The sequence below is a fragment of the Theropithecus gelada genome, chromosome 4 (genome assembly GCF_003255815.1).
Source record: "Theropithecus gelada isolate Dixy chromosome 4, Tgel_1.0, whole genome shotgun sequence".
NCBI lineage: Eukaryota > Metazoa > Chordata > Mammalia > Primates > Cercopithecidae > Theropithecus > Theropithecus gelada.
The window spans coordinates 135220528-135239272 of record NC_037671.1 but is presented as its reverse complement, the minus strand read 5'-3'; the positions used below and the strand labels follow the sequence as shown (position 1 = coordinate 135239272).

Sequence of the window (18745 nt, the reverse complement as noted above, 5' to 3'; positions counted from 1 at the left end):
TTACTATAAATGGAATTTACAGATAAGTATGGGGAGAATCGATTTTTTTTTTTTTCTGTATTGAATCTTCTTATCTATATACATGGGTTAATTTATTTAAGACTTTTAAAATGTCATTTAAGATTAGGTTTCGGCCAGGCACGGAGGCCCACGCATGTAATCACAGCACTTTGAGAGGCCAAGGGGATCACGAGGTTAGGAGTTCAAGACCAGCCTGACCAACATGGTGAAACCCCATCTCTACTAAGAAAAACAAAAATTAGCCAGGTGTGCTGGCGGGCGCCTGTAATCCCAGCTACTCAGAAGGCTGAGGCAGGAGAATCGCTTGAACCTGGAAGGCAGAGGTTGCAGTCAGCCAAGATAACGCCACTGCACTCCAGCCTGGGCGACAGCAAGACTCCGTCTCAAAATAAAAAGATAAGGTTTCATGGTGTTCTGCATACCAGTCTTGTACATTCTTTGATATATTTATTCCTAGGCATTGTATGGTTTTTCTTGCTATAGAAGTGTTACCTTTGAAAAATTATATTCCCTAGCTCTTTTTTTCCTGGTATGTAGAAATACAATTGACTCTTTCATTTTATTCAGTTAGCCAGACAGCTTGCTAAGCTCTGTTACTATTGCCAACAATTTGTCTGTAAATACTTCGGTTTTCTATGTAGATAATTATAGCATCTGCAAATAACAATACTTTTGTTTCTGCAGTCTATATGCCTTTAATTATTGTTTTATAGTACCAGGTTTATATTACAATGTTGATTTTAGAAGTGGTGATGGTAGGCATTCTTGTATTATTTCTGATTTTAAAGGAAATGCTTCTAATGTTTCCTTCTTAATTTTTTGGTGTGTGCCTGTTGTCAGGTTAAGGTAGATTTTTTCTAGCCTAACTTGCTGAAAATTTATCATGAATGGGTGTTAAATTCTATCACCTGTTTTTTCCCCCAAGCATCTATCAAGATGATTTTATCATTTTCTTCTTTAGTCTGTTCATATGGTGATAAACTTACATAGATTTTCTCATATTAAGCCATTTGGATGGATTTCGTTTACTAATATTTTGTTAAATATTTTTACAGCTATATGCATGAGTAAGGTTGGCCTGAAGTTTTTCTTTTTCATTCTTTGGTTTTGCTACCAACATTATATTGACCTTCTAGAATATGTTTGGAGCATTTCATCATTTTCTGTTATGTGACAGTGTTTGAATCATATTGAAACAATCCGTTTGTTGAAAATTTTGAGAACTTGCCTTTAAAATCATCCGTGGTTGGTGTTTTCTCAGAAAGATTTTTAACTACAGTTTTAGTTTATTTAGCATTTCTTAGTTTCTTCAGTTTTTGTAATTCATTGTGAATCAATTTGTAGGTTACATTTTTGACTTTATTTACATTTTCAAATTAATAAAGTTATTCATGGGATTTTTAAATTTTTCTATTCTCTACTGGATCTAATATGGTTTATTTGCACTTTTTCTCTTCTTGCTCCAGTTGTCCCAAAGGCTTCCTAACTCTCTCTGGTTCATGGATTTCTACCTTTTATCTTCCCCCCCGCCCTCGCCCCCGCCCCTCTTCACCTCCTTTGTGGTTCTAAAACACCAGAGGAAGGAGGGGCTTGGGTTTCGCTGGTTCTGCTTAGAAACATCATGGCTTTCTATTCCATTGTTGGGGGGAAGGAGTGCGCGGAGGTCCCAGCCCACGAGGGCGACTTTGGTGATGTCCCTGGTCTCTTGCTGCATAGACGAGGCTGGGGTGCAAGGAGAGAGACGCCGTCGCACGCTTCGAGGTTACTGGCCAGCCAGACCCGAGCCGGACGGTGCGCTACCTCGTGTCACCACCAGGGGGCGATTGTTCCCTCTGGCTTTTCCTTTGGGGGTCTTAGAGGGGAGTGCAGGGGTAGGGAGGCAAGAGGGTGTAGACAGCACAGAAATAGTGTGGGGTCGCGGTGGGTGAAGCAAGATCGTGAAGGCCTGGGGCCATAGGCGGAGACCTTCCTCTGTCTCTGTGGGGAGTCCTTGTGGCCACGAGAATTTCAGGATCCTGGGTTCCCCCTAGAAGACTGGAGGGTGGCGGTCACACGGACCGAGGCAACAGTTACAGCGGCGGGAGATTTTCCTTCTCTCACCTGCCAGGGAGCTCTTCTTACCACTTGGGAGGACCAGGAAACACTGCTGCCTTCCAAGGTTTGCGCGCCACCCTGCGATGGGTCAGACGCCAGAACTCACCTATGCGCAGTGGAACGGGAGAGGCAGCCGAGGTGGGTTAACTGCATCGATAGGGACGGCTCTGAGCCCCTGTCCCTAAGCCCAGAAATGGACGAGTTTCCAGAAATTCCCAGAGGGGTATATAGCAAAGCCAAAGGGAAAAGGGAGTAGTAAAACTAACTTTGTCTTTCCCGAATCCCCGCTCCCCGCCCCCTCCGCCGTTGGCCCGGGTGCCCCCCTGCAGGCGGCCGTACTCAGCACGACTTCAGCACCTTCAGTGACAGGTGGAGGCGCACGTCGGTTTCCCAGGGCACCACGCTGGCACGGAACCAGCTGGGCTCCGCCTTTTGGGCTTCCTGGATGAGGCGGTGCATGGGGTCGCCGCGGCGCGGGAAGGCCGCGCTAGCAGCCCCATGGGGCAGAAGTCGTTGGCGCTGTCGCTCCTGTGGAAGAGGCGCTGGAAGTGCATGCCGTCGTGGGCCCGCTCACGCAGGTAGTCGCTGAGCACCTTGTGCTTGCACATGTTGGCGGGGCAGCGCGCGCAACTGTGTGTGTGGAACGGCCGCAGAGCCAGTTGTCCCCGCGGGTCAGACCCCGACTAATTGCCGAGGATGCGGCGGAACAGGCTGTGGTGGCCGGTGGCGCGCAGCGCGCTCTCCATGCCAAAGGTGTTGGCATCAGAGATGAGAATCACTTCGAAGCAGGTGCCCTGCTTAGCCAGAAACTGCAGCGGTCGCCCATGCCTGGCAACAAAGGGATGGCTTCGTAGATGGCGCGCAGGTCCCGCGACCGCGCACCTTGCCTGCCCAGGTACTTGAAGACACGCTGCAAGTACTCGTAGAAGCTCATCGCGGTAGGTGGCTCGCAGGCTCTCCTGCAGCTGCTGGCCTGGCACGGTTCGCACGATTGAGTCGTCACTGTTTTTGTCCACGGTAGTCTCGTGGAAGTCGAAGTTCAGGAGGAAGCGCGGCCCGCCATGCTCGGCCATCCCGCGGTCCCTAGATAGGCACCGGAGGCCAGAAACGGGAAAACAGCTGCTCAGTGTCCATGCATCACCGTGGGCACCACCTGTAGGGACTCTGTTGGCCTCCAACCATCGTCAAGAGTTCGGGAATTGGAGGGGACGCAGTGTCTTATCCACCCCTGGATTTCTGGGCTCCAGCTCACGAGTCCCTCCAGTACCGAGGGACCACGGACGATGTGCGTCTGAACCGACCCCTCACTTGCCGCCGCCCCGCAATCCTACCCTTTATCTTTCTACTTCTACTTTCTTTTGGTTTATTCTGTTGAACTTTTCTCTCTTTCTCTATTTTTTAAACTTCTTGAGCACATAACTTATTATTCTCAGCCTTTCTCTCTTACTAACATAAATATTTAAGGCTATACATTTTCCTTGTAAGTACTGTATTAGATGCCTTCTACAAAGTTTTGGTAGATAGTATTTTCATTATTTCAGTTCTGAGCATTTTAAACTTTTTATGGTTTCTCCTTTTACTCTGAATAATTTAGAAATATTTAAAAATTTTCAAATATATAGATTTTACATTTATAGTTTTGTAATTGACTTTCACCTTAATTGTATTGTGGTCTGAGAACATCGTCTGTTTGATAAAAAAAAAATTCTTGAAATTTCTTGAGAGCTGCTAGTATATGATCAGTATTTGTAAATGTTCCATGTGTGCTTGAGAAAAATGTGTACTCTCTAATTATTGGGTAGAAAGTTGTATATATGCTCTCTAGGTCATCCTAGTTAATTGTGTCCTTTGGATAGTCTGCATTTTACTAATCTTTTGTCTGTTTGACATATGAATAATTGAGAAAAGTATGTTATCATTGGCCTTTTTACTTCCTGAAGTTATATTAATTTTTGTTTCACATTATTATTATTATTATTATTTTGAGACGGAGTCTCGCTCTGTGGCCCAGGCTGGAGTGCGGTGGCACGATCTCTGCTCACTGCAAGCTCCACCTCCCGGGTTCACATCCTTCTCCTGCCTCAGCCTCCCGAGTAGCTGGGACTACAGGCGCCCGCCACCTCCCCCGGCTAGTTTTTTGTATTTTTTTTAGTAGAGACGGGGTTTCACCGTATTAGCCAGGATGGTCTCGATCTCCTGACCTCGTGATCCACCCGTCTTGGCCTCCCAAAGTGCTGGGATTACAGGCTTGAGCCACTGCGCCCGGCCCACATTATATTTTTTAAGTACCTAACAGGTTTAGGATTTAATGCCTCTTCTTGGTGGGTGAATTGAACTTTGTATCCTTATATAGTGACCATCTCTAGCCTTGTTTTTTTTTTTTTTTTTTTGAAATTTTAAAATTTTTACAGGCACATAGTAGATTTCTACCCTTTATCTTCCCCTGCCCCCCACCCCCCTTCACCTCCTTTGTAGTTGTAAAACACCAGAGGAAGGAGGGGCTTGGGTTTCGCTGGTTCTGCTTAGAAACATCATGGCTTTCTTTTCCATTGTTGGGGGGAGGGAGTGTGCGGAGGTCCCAGCCCGCGAGGGACTGGGTGTATAGTAGATGTGTATATTTATGGGTTACATGAGATATTTTGATAAAGGCATGCAATGTGTAATAATCACAAGAGGGTAAATGGGGTATCCATCACCTCAAGCATTTATCCTTTGTGTTACAAACAATCCAATTCTACTCTTTTAGGTATCTTTAAAAGTACAATTTAATTAGTATTGACTGTAGTCACCCTGTTGTGCTATCAAATACTACTTCTTATCTATTCTTTCTATTTTTTGTGCCCATTACAGCCCCAGTTCCTCCTCCCTCCTGCTCCTCCTACCCTTCCCAGCCTCTGGTAACCATATTTCTACTCTCTGTCTCCATAAAGTCAATTTTTAAAAATTTTTCTTTCTTTCTTTTGTTTTTTTTTTGTTTTTTTTGAGATGAAGTCTCGCTCTGTCACCCAGGCTGGAGTGCAGTGGCCTGATCTTAGCTCACTGCAACCTCTGCCTCCCGGATTAAAGCAGTTCTCCTGCCTCAGCCTCCCGAGTAGCTGGGACTACAGGCGCAGGCCATCATGCCTGGCTAATTTTTGTATTTTTAGTAGAGACAGGGTTTCACCATGTTGGCGAGGCTGGTCTCAAACTCCTGACCTCGTGATCTACCCGCCTTGGCCTCCCAAAGTGCTGGGATTACAGGCGTGAGCCACCATGCCTGGCCAATTGTTTTAATTAAAAAAAATTTTTTTTTTAGAGCTGGAGTCTCACTGTGTTGCCCAGGCTGGTCTTGAAATCCTGAGTTCAAGTGATCCTCCTGCCTCAGCTTTGCAAAGTGCTGAGATCACTGTCCTGTCTTGGCTTTGCCTATAGAATAAATTCCAATTTCTTTAATGTGGTATTTTATTCCCAAAATAGTTTTCCAATTGCATTTCTACACCAAACATTCACTGTGCTTGTCACATCAAAATATATATAAACTCTCAATATGCCATGTCTGCGTATTTATGTGACTGTGTCCTTACCTGTAGGGTTCCATGAGCCTGAAAACTTTTTTGTTGTTGTTGTTGTTTATGATTATCAAAATCTTAGTTATCCTTAGCTATAAACCCAAAATCTTAGTACCCCTTTTTTATTTATTGAGCCACTTCACCCAGCCAGTTGTTTTAATTTTTAGCTCCCACAAATAAGTGAGAGCATACCAAGTTTGTCTTTCTGTGCCTGGTTTATTTCATATAACGTAATGATCTCCAGTTCTATCCTAATAATGTTTTTGTCTTAAAAGCTGTTTTGTCTGATGTTACCATAGTTGACCCAGCTTTCCTTTGGCAGTTTGCCTAATATATCTTTTAGCATCCTTTTACTTTCAGCTTTTATGGTTCTTACCTTTAGGTGGACCTCTTGTAAATAGCATGGATTTTGTTTTTAATCCAATATGGAAATACCTGTGTCTTTTAGCTGGAAAATGTATTGTTTTACTCATCAGGCCTAAGTTGGTAAGTGTTTCCTCCAGAAAGGGTTTGCTTTGGCTTCTACTGGTAGCATCTACGTTTCCTTTAGTGCCCTTGAAGGTCTTGGTGATTGTGGGGTAGCAGGCTCAGCTTCCTTACCTTGCTGGTGGCCCTGGCCCAAGGCTCAGTGTCCTTGCTGCAGTGCATTATTGGCAGCTGCTCTCAGGCCTACCTTGCCTTTCCCTAACTCTCCAGCCACAAGGATACCTTATTTGGAGTGAGGGTAAAGTTTGTTATCTCTTGTGCGATCCAGGATGCTTCAAGGAATATTTCCTTTCTTTTCCTTTTCCTCTCCTTTCCCTCTCCTCTGCTGTCTCTCTCTCCCTCTTCCCCCTTTCCTTCTCCCTTTTCCTCCTCTCCCCTCCTTTCCCCTTCCTGCCCCCTCCCCTCCTCTCCTATCAAAGACAGGGTTTCTCCCAGCCTGGCCTCGAACTCCTGGGCTCAGGCAATCCTCCCACCTCAGCTTCTGGAGTAACTGGGATTCCAGGTGTAGACCACCATGCCTGGTTTGTTTCTTATATAGCATATAGCTATTCTGTTAAGGGCAGGGTCCATCAGAGCACCTAGTCAGCCATAATAACAGATGTGACAATCTTTTGTATTCGCTTTTTGTTTTCTTTTCCATGGTACTTATCAGTATATGATATGTTGTATACTTTGTATACTTATTTATTTATTGTCTTTCTCTTCTCACTAGACTGTAAGCTCCATGAGGGCAAAAAATTTTTCCTGTTTTTGTTTTCTGCTGCTTCTGTAGCATCTAAATCACTACCTGTTACTTAGTTTGTGATCAAACAATATTTGTTGAATGAATGAGGATTGAGAAGATGGTGTGAAAAGGCAATACCAAGTCTTGAACTCTTTTTTCTTTTTTTGAGACAGAGTCTCACTCTTGTCGCCTAGGCTGGAATGCAGTGGTGCAATCTCGGCTCACTGCAACCTCCGCTTCCTAGGTTCAAGTGATTCTCCTGCCTCAGCCTCCTGAGTAACTGGGATTACAGGCGTACACCACCATGCCCGGCTAATTTTTGTATTTTTAGTAGAGACGAGGTTTTACCATGTCGGTCAGGCTGGTCTCGAACTCCTGACTTCATGATCCACCCGCCTCAGCCTCCCAAAGTGCTGGGATTACAGGCATGAGCCACCGTGCCCAGCCAAGTCTTGAACCCTTACCTTGAAATGCTTTTGTATGTTCCTTTATGACCATTTTCACAAGTTAGGGTGCCCTTACTTTTCCCTAAACTATTTTAGCCACTTCAAACTGGTCTCTCTGTCTCTATTTTGTCATCCATCCATCCTTTCCAATCATCCTTCATATGGCTATCAGACTTTCTTCCTATAGATATGATTATCTCACTGTCCTGTCTTGGCTTGCCTATAGAATAAATTCCAATTTTTTTATTTTTTTTATTTTTATTTATTTATTTGTTTATTTATTTTTGAGACAGAATTTTGCTCTTGTTGCCCAGGCTGGAGTGCAATGGTATGATCTTGACTCACTGCAACCTCTGCCTCCTGGGTTCAAGCAATTCTCCTGCCTTAGCCTCCCAAGTAGCTGGGATTACAGGTGTGCACCACCATGCCCGGCTAAATTTTTTTATATTTTTAGTAGAGATGGGGTTTCACCATGTTGTTCAGGCTGGTCTCAAACTCCTGATCTCAAGTGATCCACCCGCCTCGGCCTCCTAAAGTGCTGGGATTACAGGCGTGAGCCACTGTGCCCGGCCTCTAATTTCCTTAATCTGGTATTTTATTCCCAATATAGTTTTCCAGTTGCATTTCTACACCAAACATTCACTGCTCTTGTCACATCAAAATATGTATAGGCTCTTAATATGCCATGTCTGTGTTTTTATGTCCTTACCTGTGGGGTTCCATGAGCCTGAAAAGTTTTTTTTGTTGTTTATGCTTATCCAAATCTTAGTTATCCTCACTTAAAGTCATCCACAGTCATCTTCCTAAAGACTGTACTGATGTTCAATGAAACGAATCATTCATTCCATGCAGTTTTTCTTTCTATATTGTTACTTTTCATAATCTGCCCTCTGCCTCCTCTCTTCTCCTTTCTTTTCTTCTTGTTGGAGTCTACTCTATTGCCCAGGCTAGAGTACAGTGGCGCAATCTCAGCTCACCTCAACATCCACCTCCAGGGTTCAAGCGATTCTCCTGCCTCAGCCTCCCAAGTAGCTGGGACTACAGGCACACACCACCATGCCCAGCTAATTTTTGCATTTTTAGTAGAAATGGGGTTTCACCATGTTGACCAGGTCGGTCTTGAACTCCTGACCTCAGGTGATCCACATGCTTCTGCCTTCCAAAAGTGCCTGGGATTACAAGTGTGAGCCACTGTGCCCAGCCTCTGCCTTGTAGTCTTCAAAGCTGTCTGTCTTTTCCTCCTGGATTTAAGCGCCTTAAAGTTAAGAACTTCATGTTTTATTTCTTGTTGTTTCCTAAAGGCCTGAAGTACAACACTTTATACATAATGGACCTTTGATAAATAGTTTTTTCTTTCTAGTAGGGTGAACCAATCTCATCTCATGTTTTCAGGTATCACACTCCAGTGATGATAACTTTCAAATCCAAATCTTCCTCTTCTCATTCCTCTGGCTAGTATGACTTAGGCATCTCACATTTCTCAAACTCTTTCATTTTATTTATTATTTTTTGAGATGGGGTCTCACTTTGTTGCCCAGGCTTGAGTGCAATGGCATGATCACAACTCACTGTAGCCTCAACCTCCTGGGCTCAAGCAGTCCTCTCACCTCAGCCTCCCAAGTAGCTGGGACCACAGGCATGTGCCATCATGCCTGGATAATTTTTGTCTCTCCATGTTGCCTAGGCTGGTCTTAAACTCCTGGGCTTAAATGATCCTCCTGCTTCGACTTCCCAAAGTACTGGGATTACAGGTTTGAGCTACCATGCCTAACCATTTTTCAAGCTCAATATGTTGTCTCCTCTTTATTGTTCCTTATTTTTAAACCATTTCCTCTTACAACTTTTCTATGTCCATAAGAGGCACCATTATTCTTCCAGTCACATAAACTTAAAACCTTGGTAAAATCTTTACCACCCTTTTTCTTACTCTTTTAACTTAAGCCAGTCACAAAGTCCTGTTAATTTTCTCCTCTAAAATGCTTCTCAGCTGCATACCTCCCTCGCCATTTCTGCTGACAAGACATTGGACAGAGCTCTTACCACCCCACACCCAGTTCCACTTCCTCCTCCTCTCCTGTAAACTTACTGACTGTAATATAATGGTCCAATTACTTCACTTGGCATTTTAGACTATCCAGAGTCTAGGTTCATCCTACTACTCTTAACGTGAGCCCTTTTCAGAATAAATTTTTTTTTTTTTTTTGTGACAGGGTCTTGCTCTGTTACCCAGGCTGGAGTGCAGTGGCGTAATCATGGCTCATGGTAGTACCCTGGTAGCCTCAATCTCCTGGACTCAAGCAATCTTTCCACCTCAGCCTCCTGAGTAGCTGGGATTCCAGGTGCATGCCACCACACTAGGCTGTTTTTAAAAATTATTTGTAGAAACAGAATCTCACTATTTTGTGTTTTGCCCAGGCTGGCCTTGAACTCCTAGACTCAGGTGATCCTCCTGCCTCGGCCTCCCAAAGTCCTGGGATAACAGGTGTGAGCCACTGCACCTGGCCGAAGTCAGACTTCTGTGTCTTATGCATACCTGGTCATATCCTTTTTCCACTCCTTGTGGTGTCCTTGCCCTTCCTCTGCTGTGCCATGATGGTTCCTGTTCATTTTCATATCCGTCTAATGGACACCATTCCCACTTCCATTCCCAATGAACATTTCCCTTAATGGAATCTTTAATTCATCACTTCCTCCTTTGAATTAGTTTTTTTAGTGCTTTTTGTTTTCATTGAAACATTTTTAACAATCAGCAAATTGAAAGGGATCTTTAAAGTAATTCAGCTTAATCTTGAACCCAAGACCTCAGTCTTCTCTGTAACTCATACGTGGCACTAGCTTCTAATATTATACAATGCTTCTCAGTTTTCTTTCTACTTACGTAGTAAGCATCTGGAGGTTAGGAACTTGGTTTTTACTGTGCTTTTGTTTTCCCTGTTAAAGCTTGGCATGGTTCTTTATCCTTAGAAGATACTAAAAATACATTTGTTGATTGAATAAATGAATCCAGTAAGTTAAAAACACATACATTTTCCTCCGAAGACTTTACAAAGGAGACTCACTCTCTCCCCCTTCCAAAGCCTGTCTCAACAGTTTCTCTGTTTCCAAGTGTCTATAGATAAGGGTGACTGAAAATATGGTAGATACATTTGCAGCCCACTCTTTTCTTTTTATAGTTCTGTATTAGTCTTGGTTTTTATTTTCCTACATCTTGAAATTATATTTGGAATTTCTTTCTTTTGCATGTATGATAGCTGATGCATGAATTTTAATAGAGTTGTTGAATGCTGATCATGTTTTTCTATGGTAGTTTAGAAATATTTAGGAAGGAATATTCCATTCAACTTATTCACATGAAGGCGATTATGTTGTGGTTTGAAATTTTATATAAAATTTTTCAACCACATAAACTCTGTGCAGGTTTAAAAATTATTAGTTTTTTCTATGGGATGAATAGAAGTGATAGCTTTAATTGCTTTGTAATTATTTGTATGATATAATTTTGCAAATAAGGTGTGTTTCCATAGCAAGGATGTTTATATAAAGTTAGTGCTGACTTCAATTATGTCAAATGCTTTAACTATGTAGAGGACGCTTAATATTTGATTTAGTTTTGATGAAAATACAGAAATGATTTCTCATATGATAAGAACTTTTGTCCATTTTAGAGCATGTCAAAAGAATAAACATGGTAATTTGAATGCTCTATTTTTATTTCTAGAAACCAGCAAATATCCTAGTAATGGGAGAAGGTCCTGAGAGGGGGAGAGTCAAAATAGGTAGGTAATTATTCCTAAAATAATTTATTTAAAAACTGAAGTTAACTGCAAAGGTGGTTTCCCCTCTTAATGCCCTTATTTAGGTAGTTAATTTTAAATTTACTTTCTCTTATTATTGTTAGAAAAGATATTGGAAAATGTAGAAAGATAGTCTACAAAACTCCTAGGCTTTTTCCCAAAATAAGATTCTTTAGTTCTAAGTTGAGGCATCACTGGAAATTGACAAGTAAGTTCATAAAAGCATTCGATTCCCATACAATAACCCAAGCATGTGTTTATGTCACCACCACTGTCCTGCACAGCCACCTTAAATATAATCCTCTAAATCTTACCTTTGTTTCAGGTCTACCAAATATTCTCTTCCTGAATATTTTCCTCCCTACCGTGAGCGAATTTATTTAAACCTTCACAGGTTCTCCCTACGTCACCACACCTGGCCTGCATGTCTTGAGCCAAGTACTAACATATCTTTGCCAAATGGATATATATGTTTACAGACTCTCTTAGCTACCTCTCTTCGATTAAGGCACTAGCAGGAATCTTATTTGTATATTAAGATTTCCTTTGTAATCCTGAATGTTCTAAAAAATAATCAGCATCATTTATACCTATTACATATTTGGGGAGAAGATGAGCTAATAAATGCTTTATTCTAATTTCTTTTTTGAGACAAGAGTCTCTCTCTGTTGCCCAGGCTGGAGTGCAATGGTATGATCTTAGCTCACTGCAACCTCCGCCTCCTGGGTTCAAGCAATTTTCCCTGCCTCAGTCTCCCAAGTAGCTGCGACTCCAGGCTCCCGCCACCATGCCTGGCTAATTTTTTTGTGTATTTAATAGAGATGGGGTTTCACCATGTTGGCCAGGCTGGTCTTGAACTCCCGACCTCAGGTGATCTGCTTGCCTTGGCCTCCCAAAGTGCTGGGATTACAGGCATGAGTCACCACGCCCAGCCTATTCTAATTTCTTTTACTAGAAATTATAGTTATTGAAAGTTGAATGCTTTTTAGAAATATGTTAAAATGTATTCATCAGCCTGATTTCTTTGCTATTAGAATATACCATGCTAAAGGTGATGCAAAATTGTGCTCACTTGACCCGCTACAAATTCATGCTGCCCTATTTCAAGCCTGCCCTGCTGTTTGGTTTTCTACTTCTTCAGTTAACTCCCTAGCCCAGTTGCTAAAGAAGCTGTTCTAAACCAACCCTTTTCTTTAAACACCTCTATCCTAAATTTGCTGAGATTATCAGATTCATTCAAAAGTTTGATGTTAATTAAGTAGCTGGTCGCTTTCTTTCTCTTCCCTCCTCCACTTCCACCATACTTTCTCACTTGTCTCTATTTTTATTTTACTCTTGCACACCTTTTCTTAGGAGCATTTATTGAGTTCCTATTTTTTGCCAGATACAGGTGAAAGGGAGGTAAAGGATGGTCTCTTCTGTGAGAGACAGTAAAATGAACAGTTTACTATACATTGCAATAGGTACTTTCATATGTTACCTCATTTATTTTACACAACCACCCTCTGAAGATAAGGAAGACAATATTTAGAGAGGTTGTAGCTTCCTCAGCCTGTCAAAGCTAGAACTTGAATTCCAAGTCCTGAGGCTCTTTCCCTGCAAACATCCCTGCGTAGTGATATCAGAGCTGTCTGGTGTGACCTCACTGACCTCTACTCTTTGGCTGTACAGCCCTGCCCTTGAGAAAGCCTCTATGAAAGAGAGACTTTCCCTTCCTAAGTCCTATCTACTAGTGCCCTTCGTAGCTTCTAAATGTCTTCCTACCTTAATTAAACTCCTCATAGTACTGCCATTTTCCCCTTCTCAAGTTCCTCTTTTTCACCTTTAAACCTTCATCGTCCTCTTCCCAATTTAAAATAAATCTTGTATCTATCTTGTTTTCTTTAGCACTTGTTCTATTCATTTCCCTTTTTGTTCTTCTACTTTTAGAACACATGATGTTCTACTTACTCTAATTTGTTATAATTTGGCCTCTAATTCTATCCCTCTATCAAAAGTCCTCTCTAAAAGGACACCTGTGACCTCTGCCTTACCAAATCAAGTGAATCAAGTGGCCTGTATTAATCACCTTTCTCCTTTACTGCAGTAAACCATTTGTTCTTCTGACAGTCTGGCTTTGAGGGTGTCTTCTCCCTTGGTCTATATGACATACCATAATTCAGTTTTTCTGCCTCCCACTTTTGCTGTGACTTTGCATTTTATTCATTCTTGCCTCTTACTCCTACTAACCTATTGTTTCCAGGCACTGGCTTAGGACATGGCCTCCCTCTAAAATTACTTCTTTAGGAAATTGATAAGTTGTGGCCTCAGGATCATGGATTTATGAAAATAATTCTAAGATCTTGATGCCAGAGTCTAATCTCTCACCCTAGCTGAAGTCTTTATTTCTATTTGAATATCTCGCTGGTAACTTACCCTCCATTGTCCCAAACCAAATTCATCATCATCATCTTGTCTTCCCCTTGTTTGTTCCATTCGTCACCTTTCTCCCAGTCACCCAAATCTAATTTCTTCTCTTAGTACTCCTTAACATAAAATTCTGTACTCTGGCCGGGCCACTTAGTTACCTCACGATTAAGAGTTTTAAGATTGTAATTCTACCAAGATTAGGGATAAAACCAGGGTTAAAAATAAGAAATAATTAATGATAAAGATCTAGTGGACAATCGAGATAGTTTATTAAATGGATTTTAAATTTTGTTTTAGTAGCCACTATTTTTTTTAAACATTAGTAATACTGATGCCTATGCCTAATGGTTTGATACAGTGTTCTTTTTTGGCTTAAAATAAAAGGATAGTTGGGCTGGGCATGGTGCCTCATGCCTGTAATCCCAGCACTTTGAGAGGCCAAGGTGGGCATATCACGAGATAAAGAGATCGAGACCATGTGGCCAACATGGTGAAACCCCGTCTCTACTGAAAATACAAAAATTAGCTGGGCATGGTGGTGTGTGCCTGTAATCCCAACTACTTGGGAGGCTGAGGCAGGAGAATCGCTTGAACGCAGGAGGCGGAAGTTGCAGTGGGCCGAGATAGCACCACTGCACTCCAGCCTGGACAACAGAGCAAGACTCCATATCCAGGGGGCGGTGGTGGGGCAAGGGAGTGGGTAAGAAAAGGATAGTTGCATGGAAAACACATTTTGCCCTTTGCTATATCTGAGCCTTCCCATTCTCAGCAACCTAAAAACTTCCCAGGCCTTACCTAAAATGCTTATTGCCTTCCTCTTTTGCTGTTCAAAATAATTCATCCTTCAGGATCCAGCCCAAGTCCCACTCTCAATTTAGTCTGCTTTTACAAATGTTTACTGTACATTGTTCCAGATAACATAATAAAGGAGAAATACACCTTCCCCCAGGGAACTTAGCATCTAGTAGAAACCGGTAACGACTTCCTTTATTCTCACAGTACTTACCACTTTTTTGCTTCTACTATGTATATTTTGTCATCTCACCTTCATGTAAGTTCCTTAGTGGTAGACCTTGTTTGTTGCTGCTTTTCATCATTTGATACTAATTAGCACCCACACCAGAATTTTACTACCCTTATCCGTGAACTGGAACAATTTCATCCATGTGTAATTTTAGAAAGTCAACTGTTATAGTAATCTTTAGGCTAATTACCTTTTGTCTAAATTAGTAATTATTTGAAAAGTAGTTTGAAACTCTTTTAAAGTTCATAAAATACATGGGAATTATTTTTTAAAGTATCTATTTTTTCCTTCTGGCCTTGATTTCATCTGTGAGTGAATATATGAGGCTTAGGTAAAACTTAGGAGGTAGAGAATAACGGGAGAAATATTGGCTTTAGGTAACTTCACTTTAAAATGTTTTTCAATGGATGAAACAGCATTCCATCATATTACTTTGTGTCATCAACAACAATTAGCATTTATTAAATATATAAAACAGTGCCTTGAATATTGTGTAATATTATAGAATAATAGGTGTAATATTGGTAGAATGAACTTGAATATTTTTGTTTGGTATAGGGAAATGTAGTTTAAAAAGAGTAGGCATCAGCACAGGCTTCCTTTGGATAGCTTTAGTTTTTAAGAGCTCGATACTCCAAAGCATTCTCAAAACAGTCTTACAAATTATTCAAAATCCAAAGAAACAGAATCACTACAGGCTGGGCTCAGTGGCTCATGCCTGTAATCCCAGTCCTTTGGGAGGCTGAGGCAGGCAGATCACTTGAGGTCAAGAGTTCATGACCAGCCTGGCCAACCTGGTGAAACCCCATCTCTGCTAAAATACAAAAATTAGCCAGGCGTGGTGGCACGTGCCTGTAATCCCAGCTACTGGAGAGGCCGAGGCAGGAGAATCACTTGAACCTAGGAGGTAGAGGTTGTAGTGAGCTGAGATGGCGCCACAGCACTCTAGCCTGGGCAACAGAGTGAAACCCCATCTCAAAACAGAAACAACAAAACAAAAACCCAAACTTTCTATAAATTAAAAAGATTTTTTGCCTATTCTGCTATGTAAATGTAAATTACAATTTTAATGTATGTTATACCATAGCACATTAGTTTTAGATTAAATGACACTCTGTGGTTGAAAATTTTATGTGCATTTATGCATTTTATAGTACACTGGGACCCCTTATACTATCAAAATTGGTTATCTATATATTATGTATTCAAATTACAGAGGCTTATTCTTGTGACTTTGCCTTTGTGACTTGCAATTATCATGTGTATAATTTGTTGGATGTCAGATTTAGTAGTTAAGAAGGTAACTCCTAAATTATAACATGGTTTTTGTTTGAGTACCGGCATCTTTATTTACTATCCCTGTGACCATAGACAAGTCATTTAACTGCTTTGGGCCTTAGATTCTTCATCTCTGAAATAGGGAGCAAAATACTGATTAAACCAGTATTCTTATGAGGATTCAATGAGGTGAAATATGATGTATATGAAAGCCATTTGTAAACTGCAAAGGACTTTGTAGATAAAAGGTATTTATTACTTATGATATCTTAAGAAAATTAGTTTCCAGGATCTTACTGCAGTAGTAATTTTTTTTTTACTACTTTTATATACCCCTAATATTTCAACTGATTAGCTTTGGTTTAGAGCTTTGTTAAATGCTGAATTACAACAAATTATCTTTTATGTGTTCTGTGTATGTTCTTGAAAACATGCATGTGATGTGCTGATTACCATTCAGCAACTGGCTCTCTGGAGCAAAAAATGTCCCAATTTGTAGCATTTGCTGTTTTCCATGTTGTAGATACTTCTACCATAGCCAATTCCAAATCACCAGTATGCTGTCATTGAATGCAGAATTGGAAAAAGATGTGTATATATCAGCTCTTGTGAGTTTGTTGGATCTGACTGCAGCACACACTGAACTAAGACATAGTCAGGTTTTGTTTGTTTGTTTGTTTCAAGACAGAGTCTTGCTCTGTCTCTTGTTTGTTTTGAGACAGTCTTGCTCTGTCACCCAGGCTGAAGTGCAGTGGTGCAGTCTCAGCTCACTGCAACCTCTGCCTCCTGGGTTCACGTGATTTTCCTGCCTCAGCCTCCTGAGTAGCTGGGACTACAGGTGCATGCCACCACACCCAGCTAATTTTTGTATTTTTAGTAGAGATGGGGTTTCACCATGTTGGCCAGATGGTCTTGATTTCTTGACCTCATGATCCTCCTGCCTTAGCCTCCCAAAGTGGTGGAATTACAGGCGTGAGCCACCACGCCTGGCCACAGTCAGTTTTTAGATGTATAAGCATACAGAAGTCATCATCAATCAGGGAGACTTTTGAATTGTTTTATATTTCAAAAACACTTAAGAACCTTTTTATAACTGTCTGTGAATGCCAGGAATCTGAAGTCAGACCTGGATTCTAATTCTGCCTCTGCACTTACTAGCTGTGTGACCTTAGGCAAATCAGATTATCTTTTTTGGGGGGCAGGGGATGGAGTCTCACTCTGTCACCCAGGCTGGAGTACAGTGGTGTGATCTTGGCTCACTGCAACCTCCACCTCCTGGGTTCAAGCAGTTCTCCTGCCTCAGCCTCCCAAGTAGCTGGGATTACAGTCGTGCACCACCATGCCCAGCTAATTTTTGTATTTTTAGTAGAGATGGTGTTTCACCATGTTGTGCAGGCGGTCTCTAACTCCTGACCTCAGGTGATCCGCCCACCTGGGCCTCCCAAAGTGCTGGGATTATAGGCGTAAGCCACCACGCCAGCCCAGAATATCTTTAAGCTTCAATTTCTTCATCAGTAAAACCGGCACAGTAATAGTATCTACTTCTGATGGTAGATAATAAAGGTAAATGAAGTAGTTCCTTTCTGGCACCTGGTGTAGACCTCTGGTTAAAAAGGGAGGAAAAGGATTGCTTTATAAGGTCAGCAGCTATTGTTGTCAACCTTGCATGGTTCTAATAATGTATGTCAAACTGAATTTTACACTTGATCTTAGCCAAAAGGGCGAGAAACGATCAAACTGAATTTTATGTTAATTTATTTTATTTTTTTAGCTGACATGGGTTTTGCCAGATTATTCAATTCTCCTCTAAAGCCACTAGCAGATTTGGATCCAGTAGTTGTGACATTTTGGTATCGGGCTCCAGAACTTTTGCTTGGTGCAAGGCATTATACAAAGGCCATTGGTAAGTTGGTCTAAAATGATTTACTATCTTGGCATCTAACGATCATAAATATAAAATGGTATAATAATAAAGCTACTTGATAAAAACCATTTTATACATTTTTGTAAAAATCCTATTGTCTTCTGTATTCCTAGATTTCTGGTAGATTTGTATTCTTAACTGTATAGGAGAATATGGTTATTTTAAAAGAAGAAAGCATTTTCTTTCAGAGAATAGAGGTATCAGTATCTGATCCTGTTGAGTTGCTATGGAAACAATAACATGCACATTTTATTTTGTACTTAGTAGCTGTTGATCAGAAGAACTGGAGAGAAGTTTAGAATTGTTTTCTTCACAAAATGAAAAACAAAAACAGGAGTAGTGCAGTATTGGAAAGAACCCCTTCTATTTGGGGAAAAGTTACTCACATCGTTTAAGCAAGAAGCAATATAACTAATCTTTCTGTCTTGCCATTACGGTTATGAGAATGGCAGTTTCTCCATTAAGATAGGAAATAGAGTCTGGGTAGATTAGCTGTGCTCAGCATCTTGCCATCTCATCAAGTCAAAAAAAAACTGAGTAAGAAAATCTGTTGTAAACACACTCTCTGTAGGATTTAAAGTCTGCCTCAGAACAGTGGCTTCAGAGATTTGCTACCTGGTGACTGCAGTATCCTCAGACGGCCCAGCTGCAAATGGATGGAGTCATTAGGAGCTGACCCTCCTCAAACCTAGAGATTTCTTTAAAGGAAGGAAAAGAAGAGAGTAGGGCAGAGTACACTGCAGCTGTTAGAAGGGCTAGTTCTACAAGGTATCCAAATTTCCTAAGTATATTTCTTTAAATTTTCCTTATTGAATTTTCTGTTTACTGGCATTAGTTGCATATCAGTTTTGGCTACCTTTAGCTGCTTTTGTTGAATTCTATTTAATAAAGGCACTGCAAGTATAAAGTTATTAAAAATAGACAAGCACAATCCTTTCTCTGCTAAACAAGCTTATGAAAAACCTGGTGACATCCAAAGAGCTGCAAAGGAAATTCT

General features: G+C 41.2%; 1 protein-coding gene and 1 pseudogene across 4 annotated transcripts in view; one reads left to right on the top strand and one right to left on the bottom strand.

Moving 5' to 3' along the window:
- The window catches only part of CDK19 (cyclin dependent kinase 19), a 217407-nt gene that overhangs the window by 171474 nt on the left and 27188 nt on the right, over positions 1-18745 (top strand). For 3 of the 4 annotated variants that reach the window (XM_025383475.1, XM_025383474.1, XM_025383471.1), the window contains 2 exons: positions 11038-11095; positions 17596-17727. In XM_025383475.1, the coding sequence (XP_025239260.1) occupies positions 11038-11095; positions 17596-17727 (190 nt within the window). The remainder of the gene's footprint in view (positions 1-11037; positions 11096-17595; positions 17728-18745) is intronic. The other variant, XM_025383472.1, reaches the window with a different exon arrangement.
- LOC112622147 lies at positions 2455-9932 on the bottom strand (annotated as a pseudogene).